We start from the raw sequence: 21,181 nt of genomic DNA on the forward strand, positions 1-21,181 counted from the left end.
TAAGGATTCACAAAATATCTATCAATTATACAGGACCACAAATTCGAAAGCTTGTCTACTAATCCCGAATATAAAACCTTGAGATAAAGTTATAGTTACATGGGATAGAAAATGGTTAAAAATCTAAACTGAAAAGAGCACAACCTTAAAAACCCGTTAAATACTATTCTCATAATGGTAAAAGGTTAAATTATAATAGTTAATAAATAAAATTAGAACATTTAAGCTCCCAACCACCTTTTAGAATCGAGGCTATCGATATACATATTTGAAGGGTATAAAAAAGAACCAAAAATCCGTGCAATGTGCATTCATCCAAAGTGTCATAATTCATAAAGGAAGCCAGCGTCATAGCGCCAGCAGCAGCCACACAAAGAAACAAAACCGCACTCCTCATTTGTAATGCAAATGATGGCAGAGTTCACATTGCTTTGCCTCCTTTCACTTCTCTCTCACTCCCTCTTTCTCTTATGTGGAATTTATACCCAAAAAAAAAAAGGAAGAAAACGCCAACAAAAAATAGAGAAAATTTGCATAATTAGCACAGAAAACAACGATGCGCATTGAAAGCTGTCACATTTGACACGCTATCCCCCCTACTGCATGGCAATACCCCTCCTCCATAGTCAGCAAAACGAAAACATAAACTAAATTTAGAGAACTAGAAAAAGCTAATGATATTCATATGTATACATATGTATATGTCTATCTATATCTGACGACAAAAAGTTCAACAAACCCCACCAAAAACGAAAGAAAACAAATTCAAGCAAACCCAAATCCATTGCACTAAGAAATTATTTTGGCAAATATTTTTTGGCATTTTTCTGCAAAAACAAAACTAATGGACGGGCGGAAGCCAATAAAACAATGACTGCATTTAAATGTCCAGCATTATTATTATGCAAATGAAGTGAAATATTTTTAGTGGCAAATACACACACACACACAATACACCAAAAAATATTCGAGCAATAAATTGTTTGGACTAACAATAACAATTATTCGGACATAATAAATTTGGAGGATTTAGCATTTAAATGTAATGCGCTAAGTGAAAAATAATTTAACTCAAATACGACTAGTCGAACGAACAATTTCTGTGAGTTTTTTTTTTTATTAAATTGTTGGCCAATTAAAGCAAATTTTTAAATTTCACATTGTTCAAATTAATTACATAAAATTTGGATTTATCTGGGTGAATGAAATATATTTTGTATTGAAAATTTCGCTCTACATTCAACAAGAGGATAATCCAAATGAATAACAAACTTGGCCAATTACAATAAAAGTTTTCGTTCTAAATTTATCTATCGAAAAAGTATTTAAATTTATCTCATCACATGGTTGATAATTGTGGGTATAATATATGTATGAATGTTGTTCTGATTTTAAATAAGTTTATTTTAATTGAAATTTATTCAGAAGAAAATTAAAGTTCGAATATCTGATATATAGGTACGTAAAAAATTAGATATTAATTTAAAATTTTTGGTTTTTTTGGCTTGGATTATCTCCGACAAATCCATGTATATATACATATATACATATGTATAAGTTCTTTTTGCTTCTTTTATAAATCCCAACGGATAATGTTTATACTATGTCAAGTTTTTCGTTGAACGCTTTCACAGCTCTTTTGTTTAATGATTTCATCGCACATATATATTTATACGTATTTACAAATATATAAATCCATATAAACGGAAATATATTGTATATGTTTTTTTTTAAATGGAAATCGAATAAAAATTAAGTGAGAACAAGCTGACTTCATTTACAGCAATATATTTGATATCCACACAATTTCACATTGCCATTTTTCTCTTTTTTTTTTTTGTAGTAGTTAATTTTGCAGAAATTATTCATTTAATTAATGCAAATTGCAACAATGATAACAACAACAACGTGAGTAAAAAAAAGTAAATCAAACGAAAAAGATATATTGGCTATAGGTTGAATTGTATTGCCCTCAATTAAAAATAGCCTTGTCATCATGGCCAATCATGGGTTAAACACACACACAAACACACAGAGAAACACCACAACCGAAACACGTTAATAATATGCATTAATGTATGAAAATATTCAACTTTTACGCATTATCAATTTTTCGCGAATATTATTTGCATTTACCAATTTGCTCGCTTGATTTGCTTATTATTTGGCAAAGACTTTGATCTGTTTTCCTTTACGGAGAAAATAAATTTGACAAATGCTTTGATCACTTAAATCGTTGGTCATTTGGCAAACGATAAAATACAATATTATTCCGAATTTTTGTATACAATATTCCATTGAGTATTTTGCTTTTAGTGTTGGTCGCCACAAATTTATGATTTATTTTCACAATTTATTTTTGCCCTCCTTTGCTTATTCTGTTTTCTTTCTCAAGTTTTAAACTTGACGTACGACCGATTTTACTTTTGTTGTTTTGTTTTGTTGTTTGTCCCCCTTTTTTTCTCAACTTGTCGATTTTATCTTATTTTGTGTTGGTTTTCTCGTTGGTATTTTTAGCAACACGTTGAAGATTTATCTTTTGAATATTTTCTTTATTCTCGCACTCCGTCAGAGCGTTACAGAACAGGCGACACGATCAACGTTCAAACTGCAACTGTTTCTTCAAGTTGCTCGGAAATGTTTTGAATGTGGTCTAGGGGAATCTTCTCCCTGGGTCTCTTTTTTTTCCGGCTCTCTTAAGTGTGTGTATTTCCTCTTTCAACAAAGAATATATCCTAAGATCATTGCCTAATGGGGGAAATTATTTGTGATTTGGAGAATTCTGTCGTTTCGATGAGTATTTTTTTTGCAATCTATTTGAAAATTTATTTTCTTGGAAGTTCTTATCTTTCAATTGCTAGCACTTCCTGTTAAAAGTGTTTCTTTTTACCATTTAGAAGAGATCTTATACAGTATCTTTATTGTTTTCCAAGGAAAATTTTTGTTCATTTCGTGTTAAATGTGTCTCAATTGTTAAGTGACTTCCTGGTTTGTCTCTCCTTTTACTCATTTGATTAACATTTTCTTACTGGCTTTGTTTTACTATGTATGTATACGTGTAAGTTGCCAAAGTGAACTCAATAAACTTATGATTATAAAGTAGAACGTTAAACGAATTTCAATTTGGGGATTTCACTATCTGAAATCCCTTTTTTGCTGCGTCCATTGCAACACCCATTTAGCCATTTCCTTGTTTCTTATCAGCAACTTCCTGTCACAAAATCTCTCAATGCATCGACAGTGAGTGCAATAAGTGAGTGCACAAACTAACTTTAAGACTTAAATCAGTTGCTTGGCTCATGGCCAAATACACAGATGAAGTAAAGGTAAACGAGAAAAGAAATAGTAAACTCTCTTTTTCGAAAAGGTAAACTTGTTTCCTCTTGCCAGCAATTTTTGCATCTGTTGAAGCTAAGTGAGTTGTTTGACTTTTTCATTCCCTTGTCTGGTTTCCACCTTCGTGGACAGGAGAAGAAAGGATGCGAAGAAAAAAAAAAACTGAAAAGCGTTTAAAGGTGATTGCCAGCTTTCAACCCAAGTTAGCACACGTTTTTTATGGCCAATTTTTGCCACTTTGCGTGGCAAAAAAGAGTGAAACAACAGCAGCAACAAAAAGGATATGCGGTAGGCAGGCACTCACAACAAAAAACCAACGTTTTGCTTTTCAATTTTCGATGGCGAAAAATGGAAAATGGAGACTTTTGCCAAATTGACAGCCATTCGATATTTTTAAAAGAAAGTACCTAATTTACGACCATCAAAGTGCGCCAATAAATTTGCTTTAATTGCAAGTTAATTAAAATCGAAGCCCCACCATAGATGGCTAGTGCCCCCCCTCCGCCACTCTTTTACCCACACCAAATAACCCAGCATACGAAACCAAAAATACTCATGTATAAAACGAGGGAGAGAGTGCAGAAATCGCACGGCATCTGCGGGCCATTTAAAAATAACCAACGACGACGTCAACAAGCAAACGCAAACATACAATTTACGATACCAACAAAATAAAAATACAAAATTTCTACATATACATATGTATATGTAGGCAAAATAAAAATTAAAAAACAAAGCATTATAAAGTTGATCATAATAAAATTTATTAAATTATCCTGAATTCATTGAAAAATAACAAATCAAATTCTCAGTAGAATCTGATAAGTTTGAAGACTTGTTTAAAGTGCAGCAAATGTAGTAGACAAATTAAAATGGCTACCAAACTTTCCAGACTTGTCCATTTCTCTTGTCCTTGAATTTCCTCCTCCGTATTTGATGAAAAGTTAATCCCAACCGCATTTCTCATTATCCCCAATAAAGAGTTGAAATTTTTATGGCCCGTAACTCTTTTGGCTTACTAATGCTTGCTCTTTTTCCAAACAATTGGTTCTATTCTGTTATGGCTAATGATAAAGTTTACAATTTGCTTCATAGTTACGTCCTAATTAACTTCGATTCCTTAGCTCATGGCATTTACATAATTACATTTTTTGTCGAGCATAATTTTTATCATTGCAATGCCCGACCAAAGATAAGAGAGGATAACTAGGAAAAACAAAAACCGAAAATGGGGAAATGGAAAAAAATGCCAACGCAATGTGAAAATTAAGTTAAAACTGAAAGTTGCAATAAGAAGAAAAAAATAAAGGAAAAAAAGTGCTGGCTAAAAGAATAGAGCAGAAATTAGAAAAATCAAGTGAACAGTACACGAAGCGAAGTAGAGGCAAAAAAAAGAAAAAATGGTTGTAATTGTATTTTGCTGCTGCTGCCTTTTGCAATTGGATGGCCATATGGCCACATTACATGGGTACGGGTTAAATGAAGGCGCCGAGCAGGAGAAGCAAAGTCGAAATCAAAAAAGAAGGGAAAAAAATATATATATGTACATATATATAACTGTCATGGAGCTAGGGGACCAAGTCTTTGGTTCAATCTCCCCAATGATGGCTGACTCTAATTAAGTCTGCCATGAGTTGGTCATGGCTAAAACAAAAGGAGAGCAAACGGCCCAGGAGAAGAGTTGCACGTCTCTGACCAAGAAAAATGCAATGGGTTTACTTAATTCAAGTGCTTCAAGCCAAAATTCCAAACTTTTTGCTCTTGTTTTTTTTTTTTTTTGTGGGACTAAAATTATGAATTCTGCAATTCCGCTGAAGATGTCGAATAAAAAAACGTGGCCTCAAAGTAAGACCAATCCTAGTCAAGTGTTTGCCAAGAAGGCAGGCTAAGTGAAGTGCAAATAAATTAGCCAAGAAAATGTTTTTCTCCAAATTGCTTTCAACTCAAAAGACCGGCTTGTTGACTAGCAAATAAGTTTACAGCCTAACTAGAAAGAAAACTGTCTGAATTTTCAATAATGTATGCACGTTAGTAGGTAAATCTTTCTAATTTAAACTATTTTGAATAATTTAATATTATTTCTATCAACTTTTCTTTTTGGCCAAGCTTGAATAGTGCAACCAATGGGCTAGAAAACTCGATAGGCAGCCACTTGAGAGCTGTTTGTTTGGCCAAGTAAATTTTCGGTAAATTGGCCGTAAAGTAGGCTATTGATTTTCTGGTTCCCAAACTTAAATACAAAGCGAAATTTAACTAAGGCTATGGACCAACTTTAATATGGGACGAATGACACTCATTTACACTTGTCGCTCTTGAGTTTTGCAAATAAAATCATATAAATGTAAAATAAACAAAAATTTTTACTACAAAATAATAGATGAGCAAGAAACCGAAAGTTAAATGCCCTTAATAACTATTAAATCTTAGTTGCTAAGTTAAGTTAGTTGATTCTATAACTAAACCATACAGACGACAATACTTCTATCCTAGTGGGGTCCATTGGTGATAAGTTTCTCAACGAGTTGCTGGATAGGAAAATAAATTACTTGTTGGTTGTTCCATCAAACATCTGAGAAAACTTTGAATGCCCTTTTGAAGAGCATTAAAACGCAAACTAAACGACGACTAAATCAAAACGAGCGAAAACCCTTGACCAAAGTTGGACTCAGGCGGCTGTGCTTGAATAGTGGGAGACCCCTTGAAAGTTGCCTAGCAGAGAGTTTTGCATGAGTAAAAAGAAGGGCAAACCGAAACAGGGGGGAAAAGTGGACGAGTGGGTGGTGGAGGATGAGACGACCCCAATGACCATATACAGGACTGTCCACTTGTATTAAAGAAAAACGCTGCAGGCATTTTAAGTGTTGTTAATGCCGCTGCGGTGGTTCTCAGCTCTGAAAGTTTGTCCACTGCGCAAATGAAACAAGTTTCTTCCATTTTTTTATACCCACACTTCTCTTGTTATTCTATTTTATTTTGTGTTCATTTTTTTCTTTTCTTTTTTGGGCGCACGTGGCTGACTGTGCCTGTTGTTGGTTCGTCTGTCTGGCGGCTTGACCAGTGGACCCCATTAAGGACAATGCCTCCCCCCATTTTTATGCATTTTCGCCAAGCCATAAAAAATAAAACTCAAAAACAAACCAAAGTAAAAAGAGGCAACAGAAATAAGCAGAAATAACTAAAAAAAAAAATGAAAAAGGCAACGAAAACGGAAAGTTGCATCACTTTTCGCTTACGCGTGGCTGCTCACGTGTTGTCAACCATTTATTTCCAGCTTCTAGTCTCAACTCGGGAGTTCTGTTCACACTTAAACACACAGAACAAAAAGAGGCTGAGCAGAGTGTATGCAACTAGGTTGAAGGTTCAGTGGTTTGTGGACTGTCTCCTCTATGTAAATTGCATGCGGTTGGCAAGGCTTAAATCTCTGGATTCGAGAGAAAACTGAATGATGGGAGGATTAAGAGGATTAAGCAAGAACCTTCAATTAAGTTTCTTGCCTTCAAATAAATAAACATTGTTTGAGGGATTTTTTTTTTATATATGTATTTATGCGGGCAATTTGATTGGCAGAGTTCTGTTTTTGATTTAAAATAATTTCAATTAAATATATGAAATTATTTTGATGCGCTTTTGATTTAACTAATTTTATATAATTTGATGCTTTAATTTAATTTTCAATAATTGCACAGAGTTTATTGAATTTAATAAATTCAGTTTTCTGTTTTCTTTCCAACCACTCTGCATTTATTAAGTTTTACGGTTTTTTATTTTTGCCGCATTTGCATTCAATTATCAATTTTATTATTGTTAGCCATTTATTGCCATCCTTTTATTATTGCCATATTGGGTACCTTTCCTCGGAAATATTTATGAGCTATGCAAATTTCTTATTCCCTCTGAATGCTGCGATTTTCATAATTGCGTCAAGAGCAGCTGCATAAAGATGAAATTAAATGTTAAAAAACAGGAGAGAACAAAAATTTTGTGCATCTGTTTCGCATTAAATATGTCATATCCTGTTTTCTTCAGTTGCAGTTGCAGCACCAGCAGGAAGGCCCAGCAACCGATACAATACGGGAGACTCCACCAGCTTGGTTTATCAGCAGCAGTTGCAATCTGAACAAGAAAGGAGTCACATCAACTCCGGCTTCCCAATTTGCCTCCCCAGAAACTTACTTACTCCATTCGTTACCCAGTAGGCAGCCGGAAGGGAAACAACTCATGCAAAGGATTTCGGCACAAGCAGAGCGGAACATCGAGAGTCCTCCCATTCACCCTATTCGCCAAGCAAAATGCGTTAAGTGATACGTTTTTCTTATGCTCACTCCCAGTTGGGATACCCTCTACAGTAGCAAAGCTCAGGTCATGTCTGTATTTTCATTTACAAAGAGTTTTTAAACTTTATACTGAAAATCAATATTAGCTTTCAGTGTAATACTTAATATATTAGATTAATCCACCTTCAATTCACGTAGATTACACAAATTTTGGCTTTGAAAAATGATCAATTCTATCTTTCTAGCATTTTTATTTTAAGTTCAGACACAACAAAAACAAATTCAAAATTGCCTAATGTAGCTTTAGATTGAGAGGGTATTTAAAGTGCGACTACTGGCTTTGGGTTAACAACCATTTCTTCAGTGTTATTTTTCCTATTTTTATGCTGTCCTTTTACACATTGGCGAGCCATTGTTTTCTTAATTGTTGTTCTTGTTTTTGTTTTTCTCGTTTCGGTGTAGGTGTGTGTATACAAAGCCGCTTTCCCTACCCCCACTTGTATCCACCACTTTGCCTCTGCCCCTCTTTTTATGTCTCGCTGCTTGTTGACGTGGCTGGAAAGCGCACACTTAAGTGCACTTGAGCGTTTTTAATTAAAACGCAATTTTTCAACCAGCAAAAACATCGACAAAAAAAGGCCAAGCGCAAAATATACATATATACGAAAAACAATAGTGTGGGGGGGGTGAGAGAACAGAAAAGAGAAGAAACTAAAATATGTTAAGCTGTTGTTTTTATATTGAATATGTATGTATTAAGTAAGTGGCTATTTTTGGGTTTGGCTTGTGTAAGCAATCTTTATACTGCCATAAACTGGGTACTTTGATTTGAATTTAGATTGAAGACGAACATCAATCACGTAGTGGAGTATAGTGCGGCGGTGAGTTAGTCACCCAGCCAGCCAGTCAGTCATTCCGTCAATCAGACGTCCCTTCAAGGGTCGTTTAGTATGGGAATTTCCAAGTTGTATTCGACTTTCGTTTGTTTTCTATGCAACATCATCAACATCGGGCAGTCGAGTCGGAAAGTCGAGCAACTTTGTCTTGTCTTGTTCCCCCAATTCAGATGTTATTTATGCAGTTTCCCGCTGTTGCGTCGGCTGTTGCTGCTGCTGCTGATGATGATGACAACAAGTGCACAACCCTTTCGCCCTTGGCACTGACTTCACTTGAAATGTCTTTCGGTTTGCTTTGCCTGTCTTTGCCATTCTGCCAACTAAAGAAGGGAGGAAGGAAGCAGCCCTAGCTGAAGCTAAGACTAGAGCTACAAGCACATGAATCTACGTGCCTCCATCAGAAGCTACTACTACTGCTGCTGCTACTGCCTGGTGGCATGCCACATTTACTCGTTGCACTTGCCACGCGCGTACAAAAATAAACAAAAACATCGCTCCACATAAAAAGCAAAAGGGATCCATGAGGGCTGCCAAAACAAGCCCGCAAGTGAAGCAATTTTGGCGGAAACACAATGTGCGTGGATGGGAATGATGACTTTGACTTCTCGCCCTAGGAAGCAACACTTTGTACTAAAGAGCGTTAAACCCAGCAATCAGTTGAGGTGTAAGTATTCCACAATAAGTGGGGGAAGAGCATAAAAATATCTATAAATACATGATTAGACAGACAGTCCACATTAGTACAAAACTGTATTATGATAATTTGGACTTTGACTTTTAAATATAATTACATGCAATTGCAATTAATAACTACTTATATATCATATGCACACATAATTATGGAAATGACAAATTTTCATAAAGGAAAATGTGAAATTAATACATTCTCCTTTGGAAATATACCACACCGCAATATCTCTTCAAGCTTATGAACGAGTAAGCCATATTGTGTGCTCCAATTTCTCATGCGACAAATGACAAATTAACAATAACTAATTGAAAGGTAATGAGCCAGAGATGTGTTGTAGCATGTAACGTTGAATCTCACAAGGAGTGTTGAGCAGATGTTCGTGCATAGTGCTGGCCGAGTACGCGATAGGTTCGGCTAGGGTCAGGTCGGCTGGGAGTGGGTTATACGATAGAGATTAGCCAGAACTATAGTTACTCACATTCGATACAGACGTAAAATGTTAAATTCGCGTACTTAAGGACACCAAGGGATAACGGTACAGGTTTAGATGCGAAAGAAAGAAGGCCTGAGGAGACCAGAAACAAGAACACGTTAAACTATGTAGTATCAGGAGGCACACATGTTGGTTTATGTCATGATATCCTATAGGCCTATCATGTGAACGCCCACCCTACCATGATCCTCGGGCCACGTCTGAATTGAGGATCCCTCCAACATGTCTTACGGCCTCTTGTTATCTCTCAGTCGGTTGCATGGTTCCCCAAAATTTAACGATTATAGGGAGTTCATTTCAAAGAACAATAGTTTTATTAATTTCTAAACTTATGAACAAGGCAGGATTCATTTCCTAATTTAATTCATTCTTAATATCTCTTTCGGAAACAAACGAACTTAATATTATTCAGAATTAATGAAGTTAATATGTAGAGGTCCCTAAAGTAGTATTTGTTCTTTTGGGCTATTCAAGCTTATCTTCATACTTTGAAATCTTAAACTAAATACTGGTCGAAAAATAAGTTTGGATCTTATCCTCAATTTCATACTATATACGATGTAGCAATGCGGTTATCAAACATAATTATCTTACTCGTTATCTTGAGATTAGGTTACAAAAACCAAATTGAATCAAATTTACAAAAAACCGAATCATATCAAACTGATGCCGGGAGAGAAAAAGGATAAAAATAACAACTACACGGTTAAATTTCCTAATAAATTTAAGTATTGGCAATGGCACCAACGTCCAACATATTCAAAGGCTCCAAAAACGAATAACCCGAATCAATTAATAAGTTTTTTTTTTTTTTATGGTTTGACTTACAGTTTTAGTCCAGCGGCGAAAGATCTTTCGAAGCGGAGGCTGTTCAAAAATAGATAATATGATTTAAGGTAGTCAGAAGCCTCTGATTTGGTTTGGGAGCACCCGTTTTCGATTAAGCACATTAACATTATCATTATTCGTATCCTCTCTCTCTCTCTCTCTGTGAACAAATAACTCTTATAAGTATTGAATGTCTAAGTATTACAAGAACATTGTCTTCGAACGTCCCCAGGTCATGCCAACGTGTTGCAACTGCTTCATTGGGTACCCGTGTAATTCCACGGATTCAAGTTTTTTTTTTTTTTCTTTTGGTTAAGCACTCGCGATAATCATTGGCAGGACCGAGAGGCTCGAATGCATAGACACCATTAAATTCGAAGGGGCTTTTAAACGCTTGCACCCATCCTGATTATTTTACGGCTGCACTGCACAAAACCACGTGTACTTTTTTTTTTTTTTTTGGAATGAGTCCGGTCAAAAATGGACAGAAAGACGCAGGTAAAAACTTCCTTCGCTCAACGTTTCGTTAATTCATTGAGACCGAGTCCTCTTTCCTCAGTTGAAAAATCGGACTTGGCGGTCTACCACTCAGGGGTAATCTGCTACGTACTTGTGGTGCCAGTCCCTAGTAGGAACAGGTTAATAAGCTACACGTCAAACAATTATATATATATTTACCCTATGGAGAGCGACACCACAGCCACAAAAATTTTGGAATAAATTTATTCCGATTGGAGCGGCGATAGCCAAAACGCCACAAAAAAAAACGATGTTATTGGACGCGGAATTAATTTCTGCGACAAATCACAGGCGCTCCGCGGATATTCTCTCCAATGCACTACCAGAAACTACACCAGAACCAATTTGGGTGTTTTGTTGGGCAATCCTATGAAGGATGCAATTGAAAGGGTTATATATTTTTTTCTTGCACGATACACGTGGTGGGTGCAGCAAAGATCGCCGTGAAGTTGGCAGCGAGGAGTGTAGCACCTCCGTCTCCTTTGGAAGTTGAGTTAAGAAAGAACGAGGCCACGCGTATTTTAATCTTTTACTTTTCCTTTCGCCAATATTCTTTAATCTAGGGATGAGCTTTAAGCCGATATCTCACCGATCGATACGTGACGACTTACGTGAATACGTAAGGTCATAAATTATCGATAACACTAGGTACTGATTCGGATACTAAAAACAAGCTAAATGGGTTGTCTCCACGATTACCCATTTTCGGTTGCGTTTTCAAATTTTGAACGACAAGCGCATGTTACACACCTCCCCGACAAAATCACACTTTGGTGGTTTTTAAACATCAAAGTGGGATACCGCTTGGAGTAAAGGAGATAATAAATAATGCCCTATTGTTTAATGTCTTTTGCATGGAATTTCCCTATCATTCTCCCTTGCATATCCTCTAGTTCGTAATAACTAGTTCCAATCCGCTGACGGACTCTGGCTTTTATAAACGTTGGAGCTAACTTGGCTGAGAAACCCTTTGCATAATTACTCAACTGAAAATTACGTCGGTACACTTCTTGACCTGGTTGAAATGACACGTCTCGACTTCTCAAATTATATGTTTTTTCGTTGCGTTCATGCTGTTTTGCTACAGCCTTGATCGCCGTCTGACGAATTATTTCCAGAGAATCAGTACGGTCAAACTGAATAGATCTATCCTCTAATAGGTTTAAACTTCTTAACAGGGGGTAAGTTGCACCGTTCGTTATCATTTGTTGGCCAAAACATACACGGTACGGACTATTATTGATGGCCGAATGCCAACTGGATCTTAGCGCACATGCAACTGAACTAAGGTTTTCATCCCAATTGGTCTGATCTTTGTTCACATAAGACTTTATTGCAGCTAACACCGATCTATTTACCCGTTCGGACGCGTTTGCTTGTGGGGCATACGCTGCGGTAAAGGAATGTCGAACGTTATACTTCTCCAGCAGTGCTTTAAACTGATGGGATTTGAACTGAGATCCGTTGTCTGATACAACTACTTCGGGAATGCCAAAACAATGGAACAATTCTGTTTCCAGATAGGTAATAACAGCATCTGCAGTAAATTTTCGAACAGCTTTTAAAAAAAGGAAATTTAGTGAAATGATCGAGAACTACGAAGATCCCTATGTTTCCGAGTTTGCTTCTGGGATATGGGCCTAAAAAGTCTATGTATAATTTTTGAAAAACCCTATATGTTTGCTCTGATTTGGCCATTGGGGGACGCAAATAGGTGTTCGAATGCTTAGTAGTCTTACAAACAGAACAGTTCGCAATAAATTCCTTTACATCACCTATTAGGTTGGGCCAAAAAAAATAGCGTCTGATCCGCTCCAGTGTTTTATTTATTCCACTGTGCGCCGCTAGGTGGTCTTCGTGATTTTGTTGGATCACATCCAGAACTAACGATTTTGGAATCCAAAGCTTCCAGCACAGGTCATCCGCTACACGATCACCGGATGCGTGTTCTGATCGCCGATAAATGTATTTGTCTATAACCTTGACATCGGGTAGCTGGGATTGCTTTAATTGAATCTTAGCTTTTAAATCTTTATATTCATCAGCGTCGAAGGCGTCTGACGACAGATTGAAACCAGTTGCTAAGGTAATAGCTGATATATCATCAGTATGTACTCGGGATAAAGCGTCAGGAACTATATTTCGTGAGCCTTTCCTATGCATTATTTTAAATGAGAATCCTTGCAGTTTAAGTGCCCATCTCGCCAATCTAGAACTTAAGTCAACTTGCGTCATTAACCATTTTAGGGACGCGTGATCTGTAATAATAGAGAATTCTTGACCCTCAATATAAGCTCGAAATTTTTTTACACATAGGACAGCCGCAAGGCATTCTTTTTCTGTTACGGAATAAGCCCTTTGACACTGATTTAGTTTTCGTGACATGAAGGCGATTGGCACTTCATTTTCTTCGTTATCGATTTGCATAAGTACACCTCCCACACCTGTATGACTAGCATCACAGTGTATAGAAAAAGGAGCGTTAAAATTAGGGCTATGTAGTACAGGGGCGGTACACAGAGAATATTTTAACCGATCAAATGCATTTTGTGCTTCTTCAGACCAAATGAATTTTCGTTTGTGCTTTAACGTGTCGGAAATGGGTGCGGCAATACCAGCATAATTTTTTATAAACTTATGATACCATCCCGTGAGACCTAAAAACCTACGTACTTGCTTTACAGACTTGGGCACTGGGAATTCTTGGATCGCTGACACCTTATCAGGGTCCGTCCTAATGGTTCCATTACCAATAACATGGCCAAGATATTTGACTTCTTTGAGGCAAAACTACTTTTTCTCACATTAATTGTAAGTCCCGCTAGGATTAGTCTATTAGCTAACTCAGATAATACTGAAATATGTCTCTCAAAGGACTCCGAAACTACTAAAAGGTCATCTAAGTATATAAAAATTTCATTTCGCAAACTTGGTGGTATCACTCGATCCATAAGTTTGGACATTGTTTGAGGGGCGTTTGACAAACCGAAGGGCATTACAGTAAACTGATAGAGAGGTCTTCCTGGTATGGTAAATGCCGTTTTCTCGCGGTCGCTAGCGGCTAGCGGTATTTGCCAATAAGCATCCTTTAGATCAATACTTGAAATAAATTCTGCTTTCGGTAACCGACTAAGAATTCCGTCAATTAAAGGCATAGGATAAGCATTTTTAATCGTGACTGCATTAAGTTTTCGACTGTCAATACATAATCGAACTTTTCCTGGTTTGCGCACCAGTACAACAGGTGATGACCAGGGGCTATTTGATTCTTCTATTACCCCAAGGGCAAGCATACGATCTATCTCTTGGTACATTAATTTTTCTATGGCCGGAGATACAGCATAGTGCCGCTGCTTGATCGCTTTTGCATCACCTACATCAATTTCATGTGACAGCCAGCTGGTTTTTCCTAATCCTTTTTTCTCGAAGGATGGAAACAATTGAATGGTTTTAAGTAAGTGTTTTTTCTGGGATTCGGATAATGACACATTTAATTCGCTATCGAGATTAATACAAGCTACGATTGGTTCTTTTTCTTTATACGCCAAAAAGGCCGGTAACAAATTAAAGGCTCTCCAAAAGTCTATGCCTAAATAGAGATTCTGTGCCAGCGAGGGTACAACATAAAGAGTTATTGGTTTTTCGATTCCTCGAAAGCTAACAGAGGTAAGAGTCTTTCCTAGAATGGCTTGTTTTTGTCCATCTGCTGTGTGCACCATGGTTTTTACCGTCTTAAGGGGTAGCAATTCGTTGATCAATTCTGTCGCCAAATTTCCACCTACACAACTAATTGACGCTCCAGTGTCCATGAGACCCTTTAATTCTCTTCCAAAGAGGTTCACATCTGCGTACGGCCGCCAATCAAGGGAATCATCTATTATCGAATCTAAAACCGCCGTTTTCTCTAATTTATGTTTTTTTCTATATTGAATTAATCGCTTAATTCCTCGCATCTTTTTAGTATTTGCACATAGTGGAGATATAAACTCACGTAGGTGCATAGGAATAGTTGGGAGTTGTGACAAAGTTGGTAGTGAGGAATCCATCGAGGATTCCCCTAAAGGGTGTTCACCGGGTTCAGTTTGAGTGCACTTTTCGACAGTGCACGGCGAACTCCGTTTTTTGAATTAGTACATCGATTACAAGTAGGTTTGTAGGCATCAGGTTGACCGCAGCCATAGCAAAATATCTTTCGCTCTGCATCGCAATCCTGATATCTATGTCCATTTTCTTTGCAATTCCAACAAATTAAGTTAATAGCAGCAATTTCCACCTCGGAATCTATATCCGGGTCGGTTTCTAATTTTACATTGGTAGCCGAAAATTCTAATTCATGAACCTGCCGTTTCGGGGTGGATCTAGGCATGGTTGTCGTCACTGACTTATTTACCGATTGCATAAATCGTTCACGTGTGCACACAACGTGGCGCAAATGTGAAGCCGACATTATTGGTACGTACAAAATCTCATGTTGAATTTCTTGTAGTAAATTTGCCTTCAGCACATCTAACAATGCAGATTCTGTCAATGGGACGGCTAATCTATCTCCCAGTGTTACGATAGCGTCGTAAAAACTATCAAAGGGTTCATTTGGACGTTGTTTTCGCTGAAACATGGCCGTACGAATTTCTAGATCGGTTCTTCCGTCTTGAAATTGTGCTCTTAGTGCCACCCGAAGCTGTGACCAGGTCACTAGTGGAACGCTTCGGTGAAACCTCCAGAACCAGTCGCTAGCAGCTCCTTCAAATAAGTTGCTCGCGTAGCGAGATACAAGTTCTAAATCATTATTGAGTGTTTGTTTTGTGAGGGCTTCGACTCTATATATAAAGTCATCTACCGCTATGGACGAATGTCCTGAAAATCGAATTTTCCAATTCGTAATTATTTGACTAACCCGATCAGCACGCAATTCGGAACTTGGATATGCTCCACTATTCATCATAGAGGTACTTGGATACGTAGTCTGATTGGGTCGTTGACTTTGACTTTCCCGTGGAGGGATTTGAAATAACTCTTCAAATGTCTGTCTTTGTCCCGAGGGTTGGATGGATGCTCGAGATGCTACGTTTTCTGAAAGTAGTGGGCCGTTAGACGCCGCTCGTTGTAAAGTTATCTCTAAAGACTGGGTCATTTGGGCTACAGCCTGAGACATGGTCTGCGACAAGGTTTGGGAGACCTGAGTCATTGATTGAGCAACTACCTGATTCATTTGGGTAAGGCCTTCGGAAAGGGCTCGGGCTATTACTTGATCTATGCTAGCTTGTGATGACGGCAAGTCGAATGCCTCTGGCGTATTGACCTGTGGTTCCATTTCTGGGTTAGCCTCAGTTGCTCCTGCTACGGTACGTGATGATCTTAAGATCGGCATGTCTCCGCCGCCTGCTAACCGTAACTCGTCCGCCAAATTAGTAACGTTGGATAGAACGGAAGTACGACAAACTGGACACACTGATTTAGCTCCTTCGCGAAGCGAAAAGCAACTAATGTGAAATGAATGATTGCAGGGGGTGGTTATCCACTCTGCGTTGAAGTCCAACTCCCGCACACAAATGCCACAGCTTCTACTAACTTCTTCAGATCTGTCCAAACTATCGGAACTATCGAATACTGACATAACTTGCTATCACTTCGATTGAAATATTCTTATTATTATTGTACATCTAAATATATAAAACACTTTTCTATATCAAACTGGGTATAATGCAATATTATGGTAAATCAGAAAAATTCATCTAAAACCGGGAAACCATACAACCATGTCTGCAAACGTTAAAGGTCAGCCTAAATGTACTCTAGATACTACAAAATAGATAGTTGAAAACATAGACGAAGCACATACGAGAAAACAAACATTTGTCTCGCATTGCGCTGCTTGGCCAGTATTGCGGCTAAGTGGTAGCTTAATGCCACATTACTTGACTCCAGCTGTCCTGGCTCGCAGTCCAATGCTGATGTCACAGGAATTCTAGAATTTATTCCGGGCAGTCGGTAGTATTTATCCACCAAAGCTGAATCCAGGTAACAAACCTCTCATTCTTTATAAGACCAGACAAACGGGTGCAGTTTGAAGACCGACATATCAATTGAGTCCGGTCCGACGGTAGCACTTAGCCACTAATTCGGCGTCCAGGGACGAACAATATATTACGGTGTTTTTTTTTTTTTTTTTTTCAAACGGGAATTGCTAAGTCAATGACCAGCGTTTCTTAGTCAGTGCGGGTATTTAAGTGAGGTACTTAACTTAAATAATTCCAATCACTACTAACACTGCTCACTACTATGATTACATAAAATTCACAGGAGAAATGGGATACTAGTCGATAGCATAAATCCAGCGGTTCTGATAACACGACTAGTACAGAAAAAAAAATCTGGTTGGGGCAGCCGAATCGGGCCCCACGTTGGGCGCCAAAAATTTTATCTTATCTGTAGCATGTAACGTTGAATCTCACAAGGAGTGTTGAGCAGATGTTCGTGCATAGTGCTGGCCGAGTACGCGATAGGTTCGGCTAGGGTCAGGTCGGCTGGGAGTGGGTTATACGATAGAGATTAGCCAGAACTATAGTTACTCACATTCGATACAGACGTAAAATTTTAAATTCGCGTACTTAAGGACACCAAGGGATAACGGTACAGGTTTAGATGCGAAAGAAAGAAGGCCTGAGGAGACCAGAAACAAGAACACGTTAAACTATGTAGTATCAGGAGGCACACATGTTGGTTTATGTCATGATATCCTATAGGCCTATCATGTGAACGCCCACCCTACCATGATCCTCGGGCCACGTCTGAATTGAGGATCCCTCCAACATGTCTTACGGCCTCTTGTTATCTCTCAGTCGGTTGCATGGTTCCCCAAAATTTAACGATTATAGGGAGTTCATTTCAAAGAACAATAGTTTTATTAATTTCTAAACTTATGAACAAGGCAGGATTCATTTCCTAATTTAATTCATTCTTAATATCTCTTTCGGAAACAAACGAACTTAATATTATTCAGAATTAATGAAGTTAATATGTAGAGGTCCCTAAAGTAGTATTTGTTCTTTTGGGCTATTCAAGCTTATCTTCATACTTTGAAATCTTAAACTAAATACTGGTCGAAAAATAAGTTTGGATCTTATCCTCAATTTCATACTATATACGATGTAGCAATGCGGTTATCAAACATAATTATCTTACTCGTTATCTTGAGATTAGGTTACAAAAACCAAATTGAATCAAATTTACAAAAAACCGAATCATATCAAACTGATGCCGGGAGAGAAAAAGGATAAAAATAACAACTACACGGTTAAATTTCCTAATAAATTTAAGTATTGGCAATGGCACCAACGTCCAACATATTCAAAGGCTCCAAAAACGAATAACCCGAATCAATTAATAAGTTTTTTTTTTTTTATGGTTTGACTTACAGTTTTAGTCCAGCGGCGAAAGATCTTTCGAAGCGGAGGCTGTTCAAAAATAGATAATATGATTTAAGGTAGTCAGAAGCCTCTGATTTGGTTTGGGAGCACCCGTTTTCGATTAAGCACATTAACATTATCATTATTCGTATCCTCTCTCTCTCTCTCTCTGTGAACAAATAACTCTTATAAGTATTGAATGTCTAAGTATTACAAGAACATTGTCTTCGAACGTCCCCAGGTCATGCCAACGTGTTGCAACTGCTTCATTGGGTACCCGTGTAATTCCACGGATTCAAGTTTTTTTTTTTTTTCTTTTGGTTAAGCACTCGCGATAATCATTGGCAGGACCGAGAGGCTCGAATGCATAGACACCATTAAATTCGAAGGGGCTTTTAAACGCTTGCACCCATCCTGATTATTTTACGGCTGCACTGCACAAAACCACGTGTACTTTTTTTTTTTTTTGGAATGAGTCCGGTCAAAAATGGACAGAAAGACGCAGGTAAAAACTTCCTTCGCTCAACGTTTCGTTAATTCATTGAGACCGAGTCCTCTTTCCTCAGTTGAAAAATCGGACTTGGCGGTCTACCACTCAGGGGTAATCTGCTACGTACTTGTGGTGCCAGTCCCTAGTAGGAACAGGTTAATAAGCTACACGTCAAACAATTATATATATATTTACCCTATGGAGAGCGACACCACAGCCACAAAAATTTTGGAATAAATTTATTCCGATTGGAGCGGCGATAGCCAAAACGCCACAAAAAAAAACGATGTTATTGGACGCGGAATTAATTTCTGCGACAAATCACAGGCGCTCCGCGGATATTCTCTCCAATGCACTACCAGAAACTACACCAGAACCAATTTGGGTGTTTTGTTGGGCAATCCTATGAAGGATGCAATTGAAAGGGTTATATATTTTTTTCTTGCACGATACACGTGGTGGGTGCAGCAAAGATCGCCGTGAAGTTGGCAGCGAGGAGTGTAGCACCTCCGTCTCCTTTGGAAGTTGAGTTAAGAAAGAACGAGGCCACGCGTATTTTAATCTTTTACTTTTCCTTTCGCCAATATTCTTTAATCTAGGGATGAGCTTTAAGCCGATATCTCACCGATCGATACGTGACGACTTACGTGAATACGTAAGGTCATAAATTATCGATAACACTAGGTACTGATTCGGATACTAAAAACAAGCTAAATGGGTTGTCTCCACGATTACCCATTTTCGGTTGCGTTTTCAAATTTTGAACGACAAGCGCATGTTACAGTGTGACCCACACTTGTCTGTCCAATGAAGCACTCAGACTAAGAGCATTAATACGGACAACAGCAGCAGCAACAACAACAATAATAATGGCCCAAAGAACACATTGTCTCCACCCAATAGGCCCTGGCCCTGGTTCTAACTAATCTTCATCATCACATCCGTATCTACAGACATATTTTGGCATAATTAGCACACTGGCTGCAGGCAAAATGAAATATACATGACTGTCAATATATGTATACATAGAATGGAAAAATTTATTTTTACGAACTTTGAATACTCTACATGAAAGTAAAGATAAGTGTAAGAAAGTTGACAGTTATTATTTCAAAATTTAATCGGATCAAATATGAATTTAATTCGATATCCATTTGCTTTTTATTGGTATGAATTAATTATTGCTGGCCCCTGGTAAACAGAAATCAGCACACAAAATAATATGATATATCCAAATGATAACATTTCACTAACTTTCTTTAACCTTCTGTGTGTGTATGTGTATGCGATTAAGATATGCATTATAGATACTTACATATGTGTGTTTGTGTTTGAAGAGTGTGCCAACTCGACTCTCATATTATGTGTGGTGCCGACGAAGTGCAAAGCCGTTTGGGAGGGAGCTCAAACGAGTGTCGTGTGTTGTTTCCCACTGGAGGCAATTAGAGTATGATTTTGCTTAATTTTCATGAGACTTTAAATTTAAGGAAATTTTATCTATTGCTGTTTGTGTTTGTGTTGTTTGTGTATGCTGACCACTAGGGAAATAAAGCATATAAAATAAAATGTAAATGCGTAAGGGATAAATCTTTGTGAAATCTTATAATTTCCTATGCCAGACTTTTGCTAATAAAAATCTTAAATAATAAACATGGCAATTTGCCTTAAAGTCTCAATTGCCTAGCTCATCTAGCATTTCAGCCATTTCCATTATCGACTCGAGCATGATAACTCAAGTGGCAGCTACTGAGTAGTAAGACAGTTTGCATACCGTCAACCAGAGTTACCAAAGAGATGAAGCCTCCGTTGCCGCCATCCACTGCATTGCTCCGTCGCAATAGTCGTCGTCGACTTCATGTGCTTTCGGGCACAGCCTTTTCACTGTTTGCCTTGCTAACTTGTCTCTCGCGCGTTGTGCGTAAGCATCATTTTATCCTGAAGTGACAGCCAGCCATCTCATCTGTCCCTGTCCCAGTCTCAGTAGTAGTAGTCGTAGTTCCTCCTGCCCCCAACAAGCAAATTCCTCTTGCTGTGCTGGCAGTCGACTAATGGCCGCTTTGCGGCTTAAGTGTGGAGTGACTGGATGTCTTGCCTGGTTGGTTGTGTGGAGGCAAACTAAACGACCGAGACAGTCGTCATGAAGTATTTAAGCCAAGTCAGTAGACAAAAGTTGTATAAAAGTGGAAATTTTCTATCTAGGACAAGGAAAGCACATACAAATGCCCGTATACCCAGTTGTCATTGCTTA

At 37.9% G+C, this 21,181-nt stretch overlaps 2 protein-coding genes across 7 annotated transcripts in view; both read right to left on the minus strand.

Annotated features, from left to right (window-relative positions):
* Nlg1 (Neuroligin 1) overlaps nucleotides 1-21,181 on the minus strand; it is a 234,908-nt gene that overhangs the window by 40,484 nt on the left and 173,243 nt on the right. Inside the window, exon 1 of one of the 4 annotated variants that reach the window (XM_068299731.1) lies at nucleotides 2,425-2,596. The exons of 2 other annotated variants lie outside the window; for them this stretch is intronic. The gene's annotated coding sequence lies outside the window, so the exon portion shown is untranslated. Of the gene's footprint in view, nucleotides 1-2,136; nucleotides 2,309-2,424; nucleotides 2,597-21,181 lie in introns of those variants that run through there. One more of the 4 variants, XM_068299732.1, reaches the window with a different exon arrangement.
* Nucleotides 9,982-19,683, minus strand: LOC137584382 (uncharacterized). Of its 3 annotated transcripts, XR_011033477.1 has the most exons (3): nucleotides 19,259-19,683; nucleotides 11,197-17,697; nucleotides 9,982-11,143 (listed from the first exon to the last, which is right to left on the minus strand). XR_011033477.1 is itself a non-coding variant. In XM_068299754.1 (2 exons), the coding sequence occupies exon 2, from the start codon at nucleotides 16,649-16,651 to the stop codon at nucleotides 15,095-15,097; it is 1,557 nt and encodes a 518-aa protein (XP_068155855.1). In that variant the 5' UTR covers nucleotides 16,652-17,697; nucleotides 19,259-19,683; the 3' UTR covers nucleotides 9,982-15,094. The 3 variants fall into 3 exon arrangements, 2 of the variants coding, with proteins under 2 accessions (XP_068155855.1, XP_068155856.1); XM_068299754.1 differs by having other exon boundaries at nucleotides 9,982-17,697; XM_068299755.1 differs by having other exon boundaries at nucleotides 9,982-19,075; nucleotides 19,129-19,270.

Source organism: Drosophila tropicalis, unplaced genomic scaffold (assembly GCF_018151085.1).
Source record: "Drosophila tropicalis isolate 14030-0801.00 unplaced genomic scaffold, ASM1815108v1 contig_878, whole genome shotgun sequence".
In the NCBI taxonomy this organism is placed as follows: Eukaryota; Metazoa; Arthropoda; class Insecta; order Diptera; family Drosophilidae; genus Drosophila; species Drosophila tropicalis.

Bases quoted from the DNA above. Each gene is read 5' to 3' on its own strand.
- LOC137584382 (XM_068299754.1), bottom strand. From the start codon at position 16,651: ATGTCAGTATTCGATAGTTCCGATAGTTTGGACAGATCTGAAGAAGTT.